The 20,713-nt window shown below is 37.2% G+C and overlaps 1 protein-coding gene across 3 annotated transcripts in view; it reads left to right on the forward strand.

The window, feature by feature from the left end:
- Positions 1-18,283, forward strand: part of OTLD1 (OTU-like cysteine protease family protein) — a 55,383-nt gene extending 37,100 nt beyond the window's left edge. For all 3 annotated transcript variants that reach the window (XM_089807924.1, XM_089807923.1, XM_089807925.1), the window contains exons 8-9: positions 17,505-17,667; positions 17,815-18,283. In XM_089807924.1, the coding sequence (XP_089664050.1) occupies positions 17,505-17,667; positions 17,815-18,053 (402 nt within the window). In that variant the 3' untranslated portion in view covers positions 18,054-18,283. The remainder of the gene's footprint in view (positions 1-17,504; positions 17,668-17,814) is intronic.
- Positions 18,284-20,713: the final 2,430 nt, after the last annotated feature.

Here is a 20,713-nt window from a genome sequence, read left to right on the forward strand (position 1 = left end):
CTTATATATGTAGGGTAAATATATTATACAAAACAATCCTTTGGCTTCTTGTGTTAGAGGTTGTGGGCCTTGTATGGGTTGACATAAGATGATAACTGCAGTGATATTTGGGCTCAAGATAAAATTGCTGACATATTTTTGGTCAAGTGTACTAGAGGTTGACAAAAGAGTAGGGATATTTGCAGTGATTTAGAAGGAATTGCAGAGCAGGGATATTCGCAGGTGCAGTCAGGGAAGGAGAAGTCGGGATACATATGTACAAAACACACCATTTTCAGCTGCCCCCTTCTCATAGTTCAGATTGCAGTTAGTTTTGAGCATTGGCATTGGAATAATGAGAGAGCAGGATTGATTGCATTGGGTACAGCAGGCTGAGAAACCACAGATTGGACCTTGATACTGGTTCCAGAATAGCTCAAGAGGCATGTATTTATCGAAGTTCTCCTTGTGCTTGCAATGCGACGTGAATCCCAGGCACTTGCAGGTGTAACTAGCGTGGAACAAACTGTAATAGAGTTATCATCATTTGTTAATAGCTGTAGCAGCAATAAACTAAAATATCATTAATTGGTCCGGCTTCACAATAGTACATCAGGTTCAATTCCTTTGCCTGCGGGCACGATATTTCCAAATCACAAGTTTTCAAGGCTGCTCATCTACCATTCATCAGTTATAATGGAATTTAAAGGAGGTTTGAGAATGAAAGGTTGGTTATGTGTCTATGTTGTAGTTGTGACAACTACATATGAACTAGCATTCTACCTGTGCCCACCAGTGCGTTTATGGCTGGACATTGTAATTACTCCTTTGGTGAATAGTCATCATTATTCAAAGGGTGTTACCATTACAGCGTCACTGTAGGAGACGCCACTGTAGCATTGTTTCCTTCCCGCTGGACATTTTAACTGGTTATCTGACAAAAATCATTGGCTGGGCATCATCCCTTTAATTGGGTGCCATGTTCATCTGCTGATCAAGTCATGTATGCTTCTTTCATTTACTTGCAATCCTGACAGGCCATTTTGGGCCATGAAACATAATTACTGACTACACCATAATCTGGTTCAGACCTAATTTTAGGCTGGTTGTGACCTGTCCTTTTTTAGGGCTGGCACTTTTATACACTGAAGGATTTGTAAGTGATATGAAGCATAGGAAAGATAAGATGAGGAAGATTCTTGAATATATTTCTTTCTTCACTAATGCCCAAGGAATTAGTAATGGGAGAGAGAATCATACTAAAAGAATATATAGATATTTCCAAGTCTGGTTGTTGCATAAACCTCTTGACATATACCAGTAGGAGTGATATGAGGTGTTTAAGTCCCTGTAGGACTACATGGCTGTGAAAGCCTTAAAGGCATGGCAGAATCGAAATTTGATGAAAAAGGACTGTGTATTGAGTTGTGATTTCTTCCATAACTGTTACAAACGTAAATGGCAGAATACTTGATTGATTAAATAGAGATCAAAATGATCTATATATACAAAAGGAGAGTCGAATAGAATAGAAACATTCTATTCTAGACTACACCTAAATATTAGAAACATTCTAATATTTACAATAAGCTACAATAGTGAGCATTAAAGATTATTCTAATACCCCCCCTTAATGCTCAATCTATTTACGACACCAATAGATCCCTTGAATTTAACAAACTTGTCAGGACCAAGGGGTTTTGTGAAAATATCTGTTGGTTGCTCTGAGGTAGGGACATAGAGTAATTGAATAGGTCCATCTTCTACTAACTGTCGGATATAATGGCAATGAAGCTCTATGTGCTTGGTTTGTTCATGAAACATTGGGTTTTTGGCAAGTTTGAGTACTGCTTGATTGTTTGAAAACAAAGAAGTCGGATCTGCTTGAGGAATATGCATATCTGCAAGCCTCTGACGGAGCCAAACTACTTCACAAGCTGCCTTGACAGCTCCTCTATATTTTGTTTCTGTAGAGGAGAGTGCATGTGCTTGTTGCTTCTTGCTGGTCCAGGTAACTGTTGCAGATCCGATACTGAACAGATAGCTAGAAGTAGATTTCCTGTCATCAATTGAGTCGGCCCAATTGGAATCGGTGAATCCACTGAGTTGAGGAGTAGTACTCCTTGTGTATAGAAGACCAATAATCTGAAGTACCATGTAAATAGTGTAACACACGTTTCGTTGCAATCCAATGATCAGTCTTGGGGTTCATCATGAATCGTGAGATGTAGCTGACTGCAAAATTGAGATCAAGTCTAGTAGTAGTAATGTAGACAAGACTACCTACTAGATGCCTGAAGAGTGTTTCATCTATAGGAGGAGAATCAGATTGTGCTGACAATTTCAGACCAATCTCCATAGGAGTGGAGGCAGGTTTGCAATCCTGCATTCAAAACCTGTCAAGCAAATTTTTGGTGTACTTGGACTGAGACAAAAAAAATACTATTGTCAGTTTGCCAAACCTCAATACTTAAACAATAATGAAGCAATCCAAGATCGGTCATATCAAAAGTTCTGCATAGATCCTGTTTGATATCTGAAATCAAATGTTTAGAACTCCCAATAATGATGAAATCATCCACATAGACAACAAGAAAAAGAATATCATTACCAGAGTGTTTAATATACAGATTACTGTTTGACAGGCTGCGCTGAAATCCCTGATTAACCAAGTACTAATCAATCTTTATGTACCAAGCCTCGAGGGGCTTGTTTAAGACCATAGATGGCCTTTTGGAGTCCACATACTTTTGGTTTTGAACCGGCAACCTTGAAACCTGGGGGTTGCGTCATGTAGACTACTTCCTATAATTCACCATTGAGAAAAGCACTCTTTACATCCATTTGATGAACTTTCCAACCATATTGAGCTGCAATAGCAAGAAGAATGCAAATAGTGCTCATCCTGGCTGTCGGAGCAAAGGTCTCCTCAAAGTCAATGCCTTCGCTTTGGGTGAATCCTCAAGCAACAAGTTTGGCTTTGTATTTGTCCAAGGTACCATCTACATGGTACTTGACCTTATAGACCCATTTACAGCTAATGGGTTTCTTCCTTGGAGGAAGATTTGAAAGAACCCAGGTGTGATTCTTTTGAAGACTCTGAAGCTCAACATCCATTGCCTGTTCCCATTCTGGAATTCCTTTGGCCTTTGCATATGTTTGGGGCTCCGGGATATTGTGGATGTTGACCATAAGCGCAACATTAACTGTGTTGTGCTGAATGCTCTTATTTCTGGATGTTCTCCCCTCAATGAGTTCATCAAGACGAAGATCACTAATCATTTGAGCCCACCATTTTGGCCGAAGGGTCGAGAAGCCAATATCAGATGCTGTCGGAATAGCTGGATGAGGAGCAGAAGCAGGAGCTGTATTATTGGGAAGTGGCTAAGGAGCTGTATTATCAATAGCATCATATGACTCGTATAAAATAAAAGAACCCAAGTTAGAGATTGCTGAAGACTGAATCTCGGAATGCGGTGGGTAGGCAGAGGGCAGAAATGGTCTGAGTTCCTCATCAAACACAACATCACGACTGAAGATTAAACGATCAGTATTTACATCAATAAGGCTATAGGCCTTATGTGTGTGACTGTATCCTGTAAACATGAGTTTCTGGCTTTTGGAATCCAACTTAGTGCGTTTGGCATCAGGAATCCATACATATGCTAGAGAGCCAAAAACTTTCAAATGGTTGATCCTAGGTTTGCGATTAGACTAGGCTTCTTTAGGAATCTTATGGTTAATTGCAAGGGTGGGTGACCGATTAAGAAGATAGATAGTTGTGGATACTACTTTTGCCCAATATATTTTGGGAACATTTCTATGTTCTAGCATAGCCGTAGCCATTTCTGTGATGGTACGGTTTCGACGCTCTACAACACCGTTTTGCTGAGGGGTGTGAGTTGTGGTGCACTGACGTCTAATGCCATGAGTAGTACAGAAGGAAGAGAAGGTAGAAGAACAAAATTCCCCCCATTATTGGTCCTAAGAGTACGGATGGAGGAACCAGACTCTTTTTCTACTAGAGCTTTAAACTGCTGAAATACAGGAAAAGCATCTGATTTTTGCTTAAGAAAATATACCCACATTTTGTGACTGAAATCATCCACAAAGAGTAAGTACTTGTTCGGCTGTTCCCAGTAACAGAAGGAGTATTCATAGGGCCACATACATCAGTGTGGACCAGCTGGAGTACTTTAGATGTTCGCCATGATTCACCATTCTTAAATGGTGTCCTATGTTGCTTCCCTGCTTGGCAAGCTTCGCAAACGCGATGGTTCTGGGTCTGGATATCAGGTAAGCCATGGACTAAATTATCTTGAACCAGTTGCGTTAGATATTGAATGTTTAGGTGATCATATCGCTGATGCCAAAGGCTGCTGAGAGCGGATGATTTGGCGATGAAGGCATGCTTAAGGGAATCGCGTGAGTCTACAAGCCTATAAATACCATGATCCTCAAGACCGATAGCAAGTGTAGTGCGAGAAGCACGATCAATAATCAAACACTTATTTCCACTGAAAACGACATCCAACTGAGGGGAGTGCTTTATAATCTGACTAACAGATAGAAGATTATGTTTCATGCCAGGAACATAACATACATTGAGGAACATGAGTGTTTTTCCTCCGGACTAAATTTGAACATTGCCCTTGCCGACAATATTGTATTCTTCGCCGCCTCCAAAGTTTACTGAGTCAGAATAAGGAGTGAATTCAACAAACCAATCACGTATGTGAATGAAATGTCGAGAGGCACCGAAATCTATGTACCAAGCAGAAGATTTCATATGATTTGCAAGTATCTTGGCCATAAAGGCATGATAGATAGATTCTTTCTGCTCTGAGTGTTGAGCAGCATTCGCTTGTCTTTAATTGACTTTGACTTTTGATGCTTCTGATATAGATGCTCATAATATGCGAATATCTCAAATGGCACAAACTTCGAAGTGATAAAATAAAAGACCCAAAAAAATTGGAGATGTACGCAAACGAGAGCTCGGAAAACCCAGAAATAATACGCTGTCGAAATTTGGATCCGTTGGCTTGAAAATTGAGGCACAAAAATCGAAGCACCCGCAAAAATTTGATGAACTCATTTGAGATCTCGAAAAACCCACCAAGAATCTGAAAACAATTTTTTCCTGAGGTCAGAAAACTAGGGTTTCTCGCAGAGTAACAGTTGACGGCCAGGGAGGTCGAATAAGTAGAGAAATGGCGGATGTGGTAAAAAATAGCAGTGTTTGTAGTCGGATTTGCAAGATTGGATGACGGCTTCTAAGTGTAGATGCAGGGCGACCAAAATTAAGCCGTGATTTATAGAATTCGGCCCCCAAAATCACGTGTTGCAGAGAAAATGTTCGCATTTTTACAAATTTGAAAAAACGACCTCCAAATTTGTGATTTACAGATTGAGCCACGGGTTTACAAGAAAAAAAAAGGCAGAAAACAAATCCACAATTTTCCAAGAACGCTATTAACTAAAGACGCGATTTGCACTGAGGATTTAAACCCTAGTCGAAACTCAGATGTGCACAGATAAATTTCTCAAAGAAGTAGAAATTCTGGACAGGCTATAGAGAAATCCTTAGAAATAATTTCAAAAAATTTAGTAGAGAATTTCAAAAGAAATTTTTCGAAAAAAATCTTTATAAAGGCTCTGATACCATGTTACAAATGTAAATGGCAGAATACTTGATTGATTAAACAGAGATCAAAATGATCTATATATACAAAAGGAGAGTCAAATAGAATAGAAACATTCTATTCTAGACTACACTTAAATATTAAAGACATTCTAATATTTACAATAAGCTACAATAGTGAGCATTAAAGATTATTCTAGTAAACTGCATTTGATTGTTTAATGTGTGACTGCAAGCAGCAGGCTGCCTTTGGTTTGGTCCCCTCTCCTTGTCCACACCAAAAGTGAAGAGAATCTTTCCTTGTCAAATCATTAATTACTTGGTATTGGTCTAGTTTTTTCAACTAACAATCTCAGAAGTTGGCGCCATATGAAGCAGATGGCAATGAAGTATCGGAGGTTCAAGCTTGATAAAGAAGAGAGAAATGTTAGACAAGAGGCTTGAATCTGAAAATAAGGTTGATAAATTCTAAAATGGCTACTTGAGTACTCCATCCATTCATCAGATAGATGGGTAGAAGGAAAATCAAGGACAAGGCTTGGAAGAACTGATAGAGAATTTCTGAAATTACACCAACGATAATAAAGTCATTAGAAACACCTTATCCAAATATTTAAGGCTATTGAGGATATCAAATAGGCCTTGACTATCAAATTAGGCTAGCTCAATTGATGATTGGAAGTACACAAGTCTGACTAACATTATATCAATGTGATTGTCTTTTTAGATATAGAGGTTGAAATTAACAAACTTAGAGGTTGATATCATTCATGCATGATTGTCTCTCATCGGACTTGATAGTGACTAAAAACAATATAAACAATGAAATAAGTGGGAATTATGGGGGGAATAATTACCAATGTTCCATTCCCATTTGAACTTTCCTTAGAGGGGAGATGTCAGAGAAGAGACACTATTAGAGTTCCAATTTGAACCATCCTTAGAGAGGAGAAGATTCAAAGGGAGATGTCACTCAAACAATTTGAGAGTGTGTTTACTTCAGAAATTTTGTCTTTTAGAAACTTTCATAATGATAGATGGGAGCACAAACGACATACTCAAATTGTTCCTTTCCTTGGTCTCTAGGGATGTTCTTTCAGGAAGAGAGGAATGGTGCATTAGGAATGCTATTGAGGAATCTTTTGTCAGTAATAACATGCGGGATTATGAAATAAAATCAAGACAATGAGCTCTTCCAATGAGAGGGAGTAGGTTGCAATGGGATTGTGCTCAAATATCAAGATGGCCATATAACTATTTGCTCTAGGACTTGATCTTATGGTAGTAACTCCAAAGTGGTCTTGGATCTAGCACCTTCAATCACATATGAATCATGTCAAATAATAAGAGACTCTTGAAGCAAGATATCTTTGATTATTGCGATTACGAGTACCCTTCTATATCAAGAGAGCCTGACATTTTATTATTATTGTGATTACGAGTACCCTTCTATATCAAGTGAGCCTGACATTTGATGAGAGACAACCTTGGACGAAGAGGTCAAGAGGTTGATACATGTAGTTAAGGGAATCACATTATCTTAATATTTGATGTTCATATGCTCGAGGATAAATCCACAGTTTATACATTCACTCATGTTACTATGAATCAATGTATGCTTTCATGACAGAGGGAGTAGATAGAGAATATGTTTTAGTTGACTTTTTAAGGATCTTGGTCATATTGATTTAGAGAGACTAGACCATGTCGAGATGAATTCTCTAGTTATCAAGAAACTATAACAATCAAAGGACTACGAGTCGTTTGATGAAGTTCCATATTTTAAAGTTTAAATTGAAGGGCTTTCATGTGAATGGCTAAATTGTAGATGGATATTTGGAATGCTATTCATTAAGAGTACATTATTAGTGAAGATTTGACAATTGATGTTTTCTTCAAAGCCTTCAACCAAAGTGAAGTTTGCACATTGTTGAAGACAAGTTCAGAGTTATGGATCAAACCACTTATTGAGAGGGGAACTCAACATCAGTGATTTCTTGGGATGTAACATAATGCATCCTTCTCTACGAGAGAAAAGTTTGAGGTGAAAACCCTTGTTCCACCCTCTGGGAATATTCATGGGGGACCCATCCTCTGATATGGTTTATGGTGGATGTCATGTGAGTTATTACATGATCTTGTGAAAACTTTTTGAGAGTTGCTGATCTTTCAATAAGTTTACTTATGGTTAGTATTGTAAGGTGACGATCTTAACAATAGTTTAACTTGCTATCATGATGGATATCATTTGGTTGATGTTCCTAGAGATCATGATAGTGTATATCTCATGTAACTGAGTTAGTAGATTAAGATATGGCATGGTGTGTACTATGAGACTTAGTATATGGAGACACCATGTGCGATATTTTCTTCGGTAGGCATCATGAGACTTGACGCGAGTACACATGCCAAGGAAGATATAAGTTTGGTGAATATCTTATGGTTGATATTCATGGCTGGACCATACTTTTGATGATACCGTAAGGTAACATCTAAATAATGGATCTATGTTAGATATCTTCTCTGGTAGACATCATGAGACTCGATGTCAATGAGCATACTAAGAAAAGATAAGTATGGTGAATATCATATAGTTGATATTCTTGGGCATATGATGCTCTTGATGTTACCATGAGGTAACAATTGTACATTGTGTTGTTTATTTGGATAGAGATCAATCTCTCTAGCTAAGAGGGATGTTAATGATTGTAGCTTCGATTAGATGATTCCAATTGATGAAATTAAATGCTTTAGGCAAATGTTTGAATGGCCTACGGGCCTCAAATATTTGATATTTAACCTACACTTATTATCTTGGAACATTAGTATTATTGGTAATAAAGTAGATATATATATATATTATATATATATTATCACATATTTTTAGCAATTATTATTTGTAATAATAATGAGAGTTGAAGAGACATGTCTCTTAATATTGTATACATATTCATTGAGACGGTAACTTCAAACATAGAGAAAATTAAAACAAGTGCTATTACGAGTTACAATAGTAAATTGATTCATACATACATTGAGATCTTTAACAGTTGGGGATACTTTGTAATTAGATCCGAACTTTAGAAACACTTATCCACTTGGTTTACTTGAATGAGAGGAGACTCAAATATATAGGGGCTAGCTTGAGATCTACATCTTTTTTGGCCATGAGTCACATGCCAATTTCATGCCTAACAAATTTTCATACTTGTATGTGTTGTTATGTGGAGCCTAATCAGACTTAGAGATTAATTTTTTCCCAATTCATTCGACGTGGTTTTCCCCCAATTTTTCCTACGAGAGTTTGGGGGCGGTGCCCACATGCTAGGGGTCAAGGGGCAATGCCCTTGAAATGGAAAATGAATTTACTATTGTAAAAGGCGTCGGCAGTTAATTTTCTATTGGTTAGAATATTCTAGGCCTAATCTTGTAAGCGTCCTAAGTCTTGTATAAAATGGCTTAGGGTTAGGTATTTTATGATGTATGATGAGATAGTAGCTTCTTGTGGTGTAATTGAGTTGTAAGTGATTGCAGATAATCAGGTTGAGATCACTGGATAATAATATTGGACTTCTTGTTTTGAGGATGTAGCCCAGGGATTAGGTGAACCACATTAAATCTTTGTGCCTTTTGTTCTTTTCTTTGTGCTTTGTTCTTTTCTGATATTAGTTATATTTGCATGTGATTCTTATTTCTGTCGGTCCAATCCTAACAATATGGATACATGCCATGTGGGTTCTAACTTTGATTTGCACTTAATCCTCCTATTCTTAGAAAATATTGCTGATATAGTCATGGAACTTGGGGAGTGTTTGTTGAGACACCAATCTCGATCGAGTCGTCTAGTCTGCATAGTTGACTCACTAACATGTTCGAGTCTTCCTCTTAGGACTTGTATATCCAAAAATTACAGAAAGGAAAATCATTAAAATCAGTTCATTTTATTTTTGAACAAAACTTGTGAGCTTCAGTGTTGAATTCGTGTTCAATTAAAAAATTGACATATATAAGTCCCAGTTTTGATGGCCGTGTTCTACAATTATTGGCAACACATAATTTCTGTGGTAAGATTGCACCAAGAGCACAGTGGAAGAAAGGTTATTTTTTATTTAACTAAGAAATTTAAAGAGGTGATTCACAGATGGACTTGATGAAATTTTTACTAGGAAATTTAGGAAACTTTAAGTGACGTCTGATTGCTTGAAGAATGAGTGGGCAATAAAAATGATTAGCAGATCTTTTGCTTTCTAAGCACGATAATGTGCTTTGTTGGTGTTTTTGTTAATGGATTGCAAGTTGTGGATATTCATAATATTATTTGTGGACATGCAAATCTGATTATATGTTCTAATATTTATTTTAATTATTTTTGGACATGGTTGCATGAGACGGGGGTTCTTGGGTACTTAGTGTACTAGTATGGGTACAACTCTTTTTTAAAGTAGGGGACGGGGGTACTTGGGTATGTTAAACATTTAAAAAAAAAAATTTAGCCAATAGGCTAAGTTATGTGGCAACATACAGATGGGAAATGTGATGTCTCACTCAGTAAGTTTTATGGGCAGGTATTTTCTGTCCAACATTGCTGACAAAGGTACATAAGTTTTCAATGCCAAAAAGAATCAATAATTTACAGATTTGAATCAAAATCTTACCTTAAAAATAGTTGGTGCAGTCGGCAACAAGGATACATATTCGGATCTTTAAATGCTGGCAGCTTGATAGCCCTAACTAGGCTGTCAACGTATAAGACGACAACCAATATCTTCTTCCGAATTCTCCAGTTTCTAATTTTATTTTACAAATCAGAAACAATTCACTTATGTCAGAAGACTAAGATGACAATTCAAAAAGACCTGAAAATAATGACTCATTGGAGCAGAGGACACAGGGATTATCTTTAAATCTCTGGAGAAGCTTGTGGTGAGATGTTTTTGCTTCATTGTGAGCAGATTGACCGCATAATTCGCAAGTCTGGATCCTCACTCAAATGAATCGACATCGCTGTCGGATTCGATTGGATGCCTAGTGAAACTAAAAGTTCTCAATTCAAGATATGGGCAATCTCCAAGGTGTGGCGGAATGCTTCCGTTCAGCTTGTTGATGCTTAAATCCAACCATCTTTGACACTCAAGGCTTCCCAATCTCTTGGGGATTGTTGTTGAAAATGATGAATTCCAAGCTTTTCATTCTACCCAATTCCATTGGAATGGGGTCTTCCAATCAGTTGCAATTGAGATTTAACATTACTAAATTGGGAAGCTTTGCAATCACAGAAGGAATGGTTCCGTCCAAGGAATTGCCACCCAAATACAATTCTGGAGTTCTGTGAGATGGCTAATCTCTTCAGGCAGGTTGTCTTTTATGTATTAAGATAATATCTTATACTTTCTATAATGGTCAACTACTTGTCTGTAGTCCGTCTTTTCAGTCTAGATAGGAATATTTCCTATCCTGTCTCTTTTGTCTTCAGTCCAGATAGGAATGTTTCCTATTCTGTCTCTAGTTTTGTTTCTAATTCCGTCTTTAGTCTACGTTGTTTCTTTTAGAAACAACGTCCTTGTAATTCTTTATAAGGAACACATTTGTTCCTCTGTTAATCAATCAATCATCCGGAAATCCGTTAATCTGCCAACTCTTCTTGAATCTTGTAACATGGTATCAGAGCTATTACTTAAATTTTTTCGAAAAAATTTATAATTTCTTCGTGAAATTATTTGTTTAAATTTTTTCAAAATTTTTTCTGTTGAATTTCTCTAAAACCTGCTTAGGGTTTTCGGCCTACAGAAATTCCCGAACTCGGGTCTGCCTGTGTTTGTTCAGCACACTCTAGCCCCATTTGTCCATGCACATCGATCCTTGAAGAAAAATCTGCCATTTTTTTATCAAGAAATCTGAAGTTTTTTCAAGCTTTTTTCAACTAGGGCCTTTTTTTTTTCGAAACCCTAATTTTAGGAGTCGATAAAATATTTTGTTTGCAGATTCTTGGTGGGTTTTTCGAGAACTCAACTTGGTTGTCGTCCGTTTTTCCTGGGGGCCTCGATATTTGTGAGCAAATTCCTTTTGGGTTTTTCGAGCTCTCTTTTGGGTCATTCTCTGATTCTTTTGGGTTTGTCGTATTTTTGCCTCGAAGAACGTGTCTTCACAGTTTTCATTGAAAAACGTGCCATGGCATCTCTGACAAATATTCTACTCGAACATAATTCCAAATTCAATGGTCGCAATTATGGAACCTGGAAGCAGTGCATCATCGCAATCTTCGAATATCGAAACACCAATCAACTTGTTCTGGGTGTTACGCAGCGTCCGACTTCTTCGGGTCCTGATCAAGGCGAAGCTGCATTTTTTGCCTTCTGAATTTGTTTTTTTTTTTTTTTTTTTTTTTTTTTCGGGTTTGTTGATTTTCTCCTCAAAAATCATTTCATGTTGTCTATAATACGCAAGGTTGCGTGAGATTCTGGGTTTTACCGTTTTTTCCACAAAAACGAAGTTTTGTAATCTATTTTGAGTCATAGCACTCTTCTGGCAAAGCTTCTTGGTTTCAGCATTCTGTAGATCCAAGGAGGGTCTCAGTTATCTCAAAATGTTCCGACATCCGTACGTTGACCATTAAGGGAGGGTATTAAGATAATATCTTATACTTTCTATAATGGTCAACTACTTGTCTGTAGTCCGTCTTTTCAGTCTAGATAGGAATGTTTCCTATCTTGTCTCTTTTGTCTTCAGTCCAGATAGGAATGTTTCCTATCCTGTCTCTAGTTTTGTTTCTAATTCCGTCTTCAGTCTACGTTGTTTCTTTTAGAAACAACGTCCTTGTAATTCTTTATAAGGAACACATTTGTTCCTCTGTTAATCAATCAATCATCCGGAAATCCGTTAATCTGCCAACTCTTCTTGAATCTTGTAACATTATGTTGTTTCTTTCCGTTGAGAAAGTGAAGAGAAGTTGAGAAAGCAGACCCAACGAATGAGGCAGAGTACCTTCAAGGTTTTTGTTTGTCAAATCCAATCTTTTCAGCAGGGAGGAGTTAGTAAGCGCATTTAATATAGGAACACCATTCACACCTAATTTCTGAGGCTACTCAGGTAGAGAAGATTACCGAATTTTTGAGGTACCATGCTGCTCAATTCATTCCATGCCAGTTCGAGCATTGAAAGCCTCAAGCGATTTCCCAGTAATTTGGAGACCCCCCTGCGTGCTGACTTTATCTTTTAGCAGAACTAAGTACGCCAGATTGGAAAGATTGACGCCTATCTCCGATGGAATCAACCCACTCAGCAAGCTATTATAGAAAGACAAATTTATCAACTCTATACAATTTAGCACATAATTTGGGATTTCCCCATTGATGGTACCTTCATGAGCCGGTATCTTTACCTTTGTCAGACAGTACATTTCAGTCAGTAGCAGTTTCTTTGAATATGCAAGTGGCAGTGGTACGTTTTTTTCTTTTCAGTCAGTATCAGTTTCTATCAATAACGGGCAAGGTATGTTTGTTTTTTCAGTGCTAATGACGATTGCAACCTCCGCTAATAACGATTGCAATCTCCCTCAGCACGCACAGTACTATAGGCGATACTGACTTAATAAACACGTATCTATCATTAGGGGCCTTAATTCTAGAATGAGAAGCCCAAGCTTAGTGAGAGACCTTATTTGGGAAGGAATTGTACCTTACAAATTGTTATCAGATAGATCAATAAGCTGAAGCCCCACGCTGCGACAATGCTGCCGAGTGTGACAATTCACCCAAGATGACAAGACTTGTAGGTTGCACAAATCGCTGAGAGAGTGAGGAACAAAGCCTTCCATATGGTTTGCGTGAAAATAAAGAAATTTGAGGCGGTGATGGCGCCCCAGAGTAGATAGAATTTTGCCCCCAAAATTGTTGTAGGAGAGATCGAGGTATCAAAGGAAGGACAAATTCTCAACTTGGGGGGCAATACACCATCCTGTCTAATGTTTTTCAAATCCAATCTCACAGCACACCATTTTTCAGTGTCCCTGTGGATGTGGCCTGTCTAATTGCAAAAGTGCAGGGTGTGTTCCATGTGTTGAGTACAACAAAGGGATCACGCATGACTATATTTTTGAATTCCGTAAGAGAGTCACGTCCCTCTCAACGAATTATGCACACTCACCTATGTGTAGTACTTGTGGGTTTTTGGTGTGCAAAGATAGTGTAATTTTATATTGATAATCCCTGTTAAATTCATCATTCAACACCTTTCTTGGATGGTCTGCTCTGCGGATCATCTCGAGTGTACATGAAGGCAAGCCCCATTTCTTTATTTTCTTCTTTTTGATTTACTATGTGATGTTGGGTTCCTGTAGTGAACATGTATGTGATGTTGGAGATAAATAATTTAAGAAACTCGTTTTAAAAAAATACAATATTATTCCAAAAACAAATTCCCCTTTGTCTTCTCATATTATTGTATATCTAAGTTTACATTGCAACACTTTTTGTAAAAGGTTACTTTTTAACATAATTTTAAAGATCCTAATAAAATTTGGATAGTACTTTTAGAAAGTGTCTTTGTTACATTACTTCCTTTCACAATGTAATTTCATAAGGATTGTGAGGAAAAATAAAAGTTATATATATTAGGTAAGTTGTTCTTTTAAAAGAGAAGTGTAGGTATACAACAACTATATAGTTACATTTGAATGTTTAGCCAAAGTAGTTAGATTGAAAACAATTATAAAAACAATTACCCAATATATCTACATGTAATTCAAAATTTACATAACCAAAAATAAATTAGATACATAGTCAATATGAAATTTTTGGCTAAAACAATATTATTAAATTTGTTTCAAGTTTATTTTAAATTAATTGAAAAGATGCATTAAACAAGAAATTATGAAAACTTTTTATTTAGAGAGCATTTTTAGTAAAAGGTTAGAAGATGTGGTAAAAAATGGCAACTTTTAATGTATGATAACTACTAGACATCTAATTCATTTTAATTTTTTTTTGTTGATTGAATGTTAAACAATTTATAACTTTAAAATATCAGGTATTTTGATTTTGTTAGGAACTACTAACTTTTAAGTAGTGAATGTCAAACTTATATAATAACGTAATATTAGTTTCCTATACTTTAATCATATTGATATATAATTATATAACTAAACAAAACTTTTGAATAAAAAACCATCTCTAATACCCAGGAGGAGAAATGTTGGGCAATGTAGAAGAAGAATAAGCCCAAGGAGGAGAATAAAGAGGGGGAGGAGGAAGAGATCGAGAAGGACAAGGGGGAGAAGTGGAAGAAGGGTTCAAGAAGAAGATGAAAAAGGAGGAAGAGGAGCAATAAGAAGTGAGAGAGAGGAGAGGAAGAAGAGGATGAGGGGGGGTGGGGGGGAAGGTGGGGCAGGGGGGTGGAGAGGGCAAGGGAGAGGAAAATAAAGAAAAACAAGATGAGGACGAGGAGGATGAGGATGAGGAGAATGAGGAGGAGGAGCAGTAAGGAGGAAAATAAGAAGATGGAGAAGGGTGAGGACAAGGAGAAGGAGAGGAGGAGGAGAATACGAGGAAGAGAAAGAGAAAAGGAGAAGGGTGAGGGCAAGGAGAAGGAGAAGAAGGAGAGGAGGAGGAGAATATTAGGAAGAGAAAGAGAAAGAGAAAGAGAAGTTAGAGAAGACAAAGAAAAAGCAGTATCGATATTTGATTCTACTTAAATGAATTAGCCAATATTGTATGAAAACAATCTTCAAAGTCTCTCCAACAATGTCACCACAAACAATTGAGGGATAATATAGGCGTAATTTGAAAAAAACTATTCAAACTAAGAAATTTCTGAAATTGAAATGATTGGAGAGTTTGTGCAAAAAATACCACACAACATATGGCTATTTGGAAACATATTGCAATGAACTAGGTGAGTTAAAGTGTGATGAGTATTAGAGAATGAAAATGTTCTCAACATTAAAACATGTATTCGACTTGTTCTAATGATGTAATATATCTTGCCATAAGCATAATCCTTCACTTATACAAGGGACAAAAGAGAGAGAGATATGCACATTCCCATTTGTTGTTAACATTTTTTGCTAAAATAATATATACTAGATATATTTTGCTATCAGCTATAATACAGTGTACCTCTTTTAGGTGCAACTGCTAGTTTTAATTTAATATTTATAGAAAATCTGAAATTATATGTCATGACAATGGTTTTTCAAAACAAGAACAGTGATAAAGTTTGCAAATGTATTGTATTGTTTTCAATTTTCGATTTCCTATATGCTTGTAATAATAATATATGATAAATGTTTAGATCAAAGTAACGAGAATCGGAATTGGCTAGGCCAAACCGAATCACGAATTGGCCATGAATCGGAATCAAATCGGCTAGGAATCGGCAAATTTAAAAAAACCCTCTAAATTTAGAGATTTTAACAATTTAAAACTTATTTCATACACCCCTTATTGAATATAACTTATATTATTAATATATCAGTTCTAAGCCTGATTTATGTAATTGGATAAATCAGATGTATTATATTTGCTAAGAATGGGAGAGTGTTATCAACTTATTTGATTGAATATCCAATGTTCTAGTGGTCCATATGAATTCAGAACTATGTTGCCTCATTGTTCTTCTATATGACACCATTGATATAATTATCCCAATTGTATTTGTTGCACATGTATAAGAGTACGTATTCTTTGGATGTTTCTCTTTTTGAGTTGTCAAATCCTGACATTGTGGGGGGATTTTGAATCCTTTCCTTGGTAGGTGGAAAACTGATAGTTCTATTCCTTACTGGAGATGTATGATTTACTATTTTAGTCAACTGTGTGAGAGGTATGACTACGGTTCTTAGTTTTTTTTAAAAACAATTATTTTTAAAAAAAAAATTATTTAAAATTATTTTTAAAAAAATCTGTTGATTCATGGGAAAAAATCGGCTGAACCGATTCACGACTAATAAAAAATTGCCCAGCCTGAATCAAATCGCCAAACCGGCGATTCAGGTGATTTCATGGCAATTCTCAGAACAATGGTTTAGATGCATAACAAAGAAGGCAGACCTTAAACATGAACAGGAAGATCATAAGTCATATAACAGTGACATATTGCAAATGATAAAATTCCAATGTAACCCCACGTCGGGACGCCAGGACGAGTTAGCAGGATGGGGAGAAAATGGGCCTCATTTTTGGGACGGTGGCAAGGGGAGGATGGGGCAGGGAGGGGTGTTGTATAGTTTGCTTATAGAACTTGAAATGCTTGTTATGAAATCATGTTTCAGTAGAACATACCAAATTAAAATACTTGAACATATCAAAATTGCAACATGAACTAGAACATTTGAACATTCAACATAGTAACATATTACATACCCAATAGTAATGTTAAAAATAAAATTCAAATAGAAATCCAAGTACCCATTCCAGCGGAAGCATGGTTGTGGAATGGCGGAGGTGGGGGTACTTGGGTGCGCAAGTGCCCCGTGCGGGGACATCTGGGGGACAGGTACTTCGAGGTTGGGAGGTGGGTGCGAGTCTCCGTGTTACACTGTTTAAAATTCTGTTTTCAACAGTGATAAAGTTTACTGTTAATCACTATTGTATCAAATTTTCAGACAGATTATGTATTGAATTAAGCGTAATAAACAACAAGTTGATGCACAAACAAAAACTAAAAAAATCAGAAATCTTAATCAAGGTCATTAGTTACGATGCTTTACATGGAGTACCCAGTACTTGGGTACATGTATCCATGCAACCTAGCTTTTGGATATGACAAATCTAACTATATTTTAATTATAATTTCTGTAATAAGAGACAGTATATTATTTGTGCCCTGAGATTCATATTTTTGAGGCAGTATATTGAGCTTATAGCATCTCAGCTTTTGATGGCAGGCACTTTTAGCTGAGGGTCGCTTCTACTCTGACTTGGAGCTAACAGAGAAGGAAATTGAACGCATGGTTATGGAGGCTTCACGAGCTGAATATCTTCGCACCCTCCAACAGCATAGTGGTAAGGAGTCCACTTCTGGAGCTGAACCATCATCCTCTAGTGCAAGTAATACTCACTCCTTGAACGCCAAGTATCTTTTTTGTTGTTACATTCATTAATTATTTTCTAGGCTGGTTTTGGATAAATGAAATTTTCAATATTTTAGTTTATTGGTGCTTTGGTTTTGAGTTTTCCTTATTTGTATTGTATCAGGAGCATCCAAAAATGAACATAATGTTCAGCTTGGAGATTTCCAGTTAATTCCAGAGGGTGTAGTCACAAGCAGTGTGCAGACTGTTCTATCCATGGGTTTCAGTTATGCAAAAGTGATGGAAGCGTATAGCATCTTTCATGATGATATTGATTCTATGGTCGTTTATCTTATAGAAACTACCTCAGGCAATCCTGGAGGGCAAAATGTGTACAGGATGAAAGGGAAAGCTGCGGAGTAATGTTAGTGCAATGCCTTGTGTTGCTAGTACTTAAAGCTGGCTTTAGAATTCTTTCAAGGCTCTTTATTCAGTCCCTGACCACTATTTTAAATCTTTAATTTAGAAGTCGAGCAGGATTTAAAATACAGTGAAAAAGATGAGGGGAGCTCCAATCCCTAGAATGACTTAAAATAATTGTACACAAGTATTTGAGTATATAATAAGGAAATATGCAATTTTCTGTTTCTTTATTATTTTTTATTGGATTAACAGTGCACGAGTAAAAGATGTTTTTCGTAGAAACACTTATTGCTTAAATGGTTCACTTGTATTATATTGTCGAAATTCAATCGTGCACCGTATAACATTGGCCTAAATACCTGTAGCATGCCTGTCAGTCAAAATTTAGGGTTCAGCCACATTGATGCATTGAGAACACATTGCAAGAACATGACGTTCTGGTGTAGTTGAACATGACGTTCTGGTGTAGTTATTGTGTTTTTAACAAGCTGTGTTTCAGGCAGCTTTCTGCTTCACTTGTTGGCATTGCTACGAAGGACCAGCAAAAGACTCAAACACTGCTTCTAACTCAAAGTCTGATTCAGATACATTCATTTGTCATATAATCAGGCAATTCAACTCGTGCTCAACAAATGAGACTTTATACATTCCTTTTTAACTTTGTAAGATGTAAAAAAGGTGCACTTCAAACTGCATGTGATCTTTATTTAAGGTGTTTTTTTTGGTTTACAAATTGAATGTGCATCCTCATATTCAATCCACATTTTAGAAGATTTTCAATCTATTCTCTTCAGTTCACTGGGAGCGTGTACCCAATACATTGTAGCTTTCCTAGCAGCAAATGGCTGTAGGGTTACCCTTTATTTAAGGTTTGCTATCAATCACAATTGAACAAAATTTTGCTGTGCACTAGCAGCCAGGTACTGTCTGTTTAAGCTTAATCTTGGGTAGTGGCAACATTCCTTAATAGGGAAAAGGACCCAATACCTGAATGTGTTAAAATGGCTGTGATAGCAGGTGTTGATTTGATACTCACACTTGTTCAAAGGCTTCTGTGCTTGTTGGAATGGCTATTCTGCCGTCTGGCCCTGTGGCTGATACAGCTACTTTGCCTGCTGTGGTAGACTTTCTCCTACCACTGTTTCTGTTGTGTTGTTTGGGGGTTGCCTGTAGACCCTTTTTGTCCAAGTTGGTGTCTGCTGTTGACGATTCAGGAGTTCTGGCTGCTGGTGGAAGGATTGCCCGCCACCCTAGAAGACTTCTGTTGGACAGAGTTTTACTCATGTTGCCAAATTTGTAGCAGCTATTCCTTCAAAAGAGAAATCATGGCCCCTTGCATGTGCCTAGACATCCTGTGTGCTAGTGGCCTGGATGTGGTGAAGAATGTGGATTTCTACCAACATTGCGAGTTGGTCTATAGATTCATTGGATTTTGGCCCTACCTTCGGGATTTGTATCGCTGGTTTTCTGATTCTTCAAGATCCTTAGCCTTCGGTAACACAAAGCTTTTCCCTTGTGCAAAGGTGTTTTTTATTGCTCTTTTTTATTTCTTCTGAAGATCGTAATTTAGTGCTGGGCAAGTTGTAGGGCTGGGGAAGCACACTTTCTTGACCAAACATTTGATAGTCTCTTTGATCCCCCTCATTGAATTGCTAAGTATGTAGTCAATGTGGGACAGTCTCCCAAATCCTCCCCTTCATTTTTGGTATTGGAAATTCAATTGGCCGCTTCTGAAGGTTGATACCTTTGCTCGCATTTTGGTGTGCACATTTCTTTTGGGGTGTGGTTCACATGGTTGGAGAAAAGCCTTGGACTCCATTGCTAGATTATGAGGGTCTCTCGTTTTGTTCTGAGTGATGCTTCTCCAGAGGTCATTTGGCTATTGATTATTCTTTATTGCATTGTAAAGGTGCCAACACATTGTAGAAGACTACAAATGCTGATCATTCTACAGTTTTGGCTTCTGATTCTTCCTTTGTTAATTCTTCAATGGCTAATCATGACTAGATTCTTTTACAACATTTCTAAGAATAATTACCGAGTTTAAATTTAATTGTAATTTTTTTTTGTTCTTGACCAAAACGATATGGTTGCATTGTATTTGGATACAACAAAGCCACTAATTTCTTCCCAATCTCCACTCTTGGACAATCATTCAACCCTCTTATTGAACTACTCAATGTGCGTGTAGTGTGGGTCTGTCTTCCTAATCTCCCACTTCATTAATGTGAGATGTCTTGCTTCGAGTCCATCTGAGACTCTTGGCCATTTTTTGTAGGTGAATGAAGCTATTGCTACATTGAGCCATTATATGTTTGCCCATATTTTTGGTTGATATGGATATCTTCACTCTGCTTACGAGGGAGGTGGTTCTCATGGTCGGAGAGATGCCACACATTCAAGTAGTAGATTATGAGGGCCTTCCTTCCAAGGTCATAGGTTCAAATACTATTGAGGGGTAGGGTATGTACGCCTTGTTTGTAGCACAATTAGGTGCCTCTGACAATGAGTATTTGTAGTTCCATATTGTTGTCGCCATGTGTAGACCAAAAATCACATGGCTAGAATCGCAAACTATAAAAGGACTTTCCTTTTCATTTCCTGTTGTCGACATTGCTTTCTATAAGGCATTGCTGTTGTTTGCTCTCTTCTGTGTTGAA

This window comes from Cupressus sempervirens, chromosome 11 (genome assembly GCF_028749045.1).
Source record: "Cupressus sempervirens isolate cs-2001-9-10 chromosome 11, ASM2874904v1, whole genome shotgun sequence".
In the NCBI taxonomy this organism is placed as follows: domain Eukaryota; kingdom Viridiplantae; phylum Streptophyta; class Pinopsida; order Cupressales; family Cupressaceae; genus Cupressus; species Cupressus sempervirens.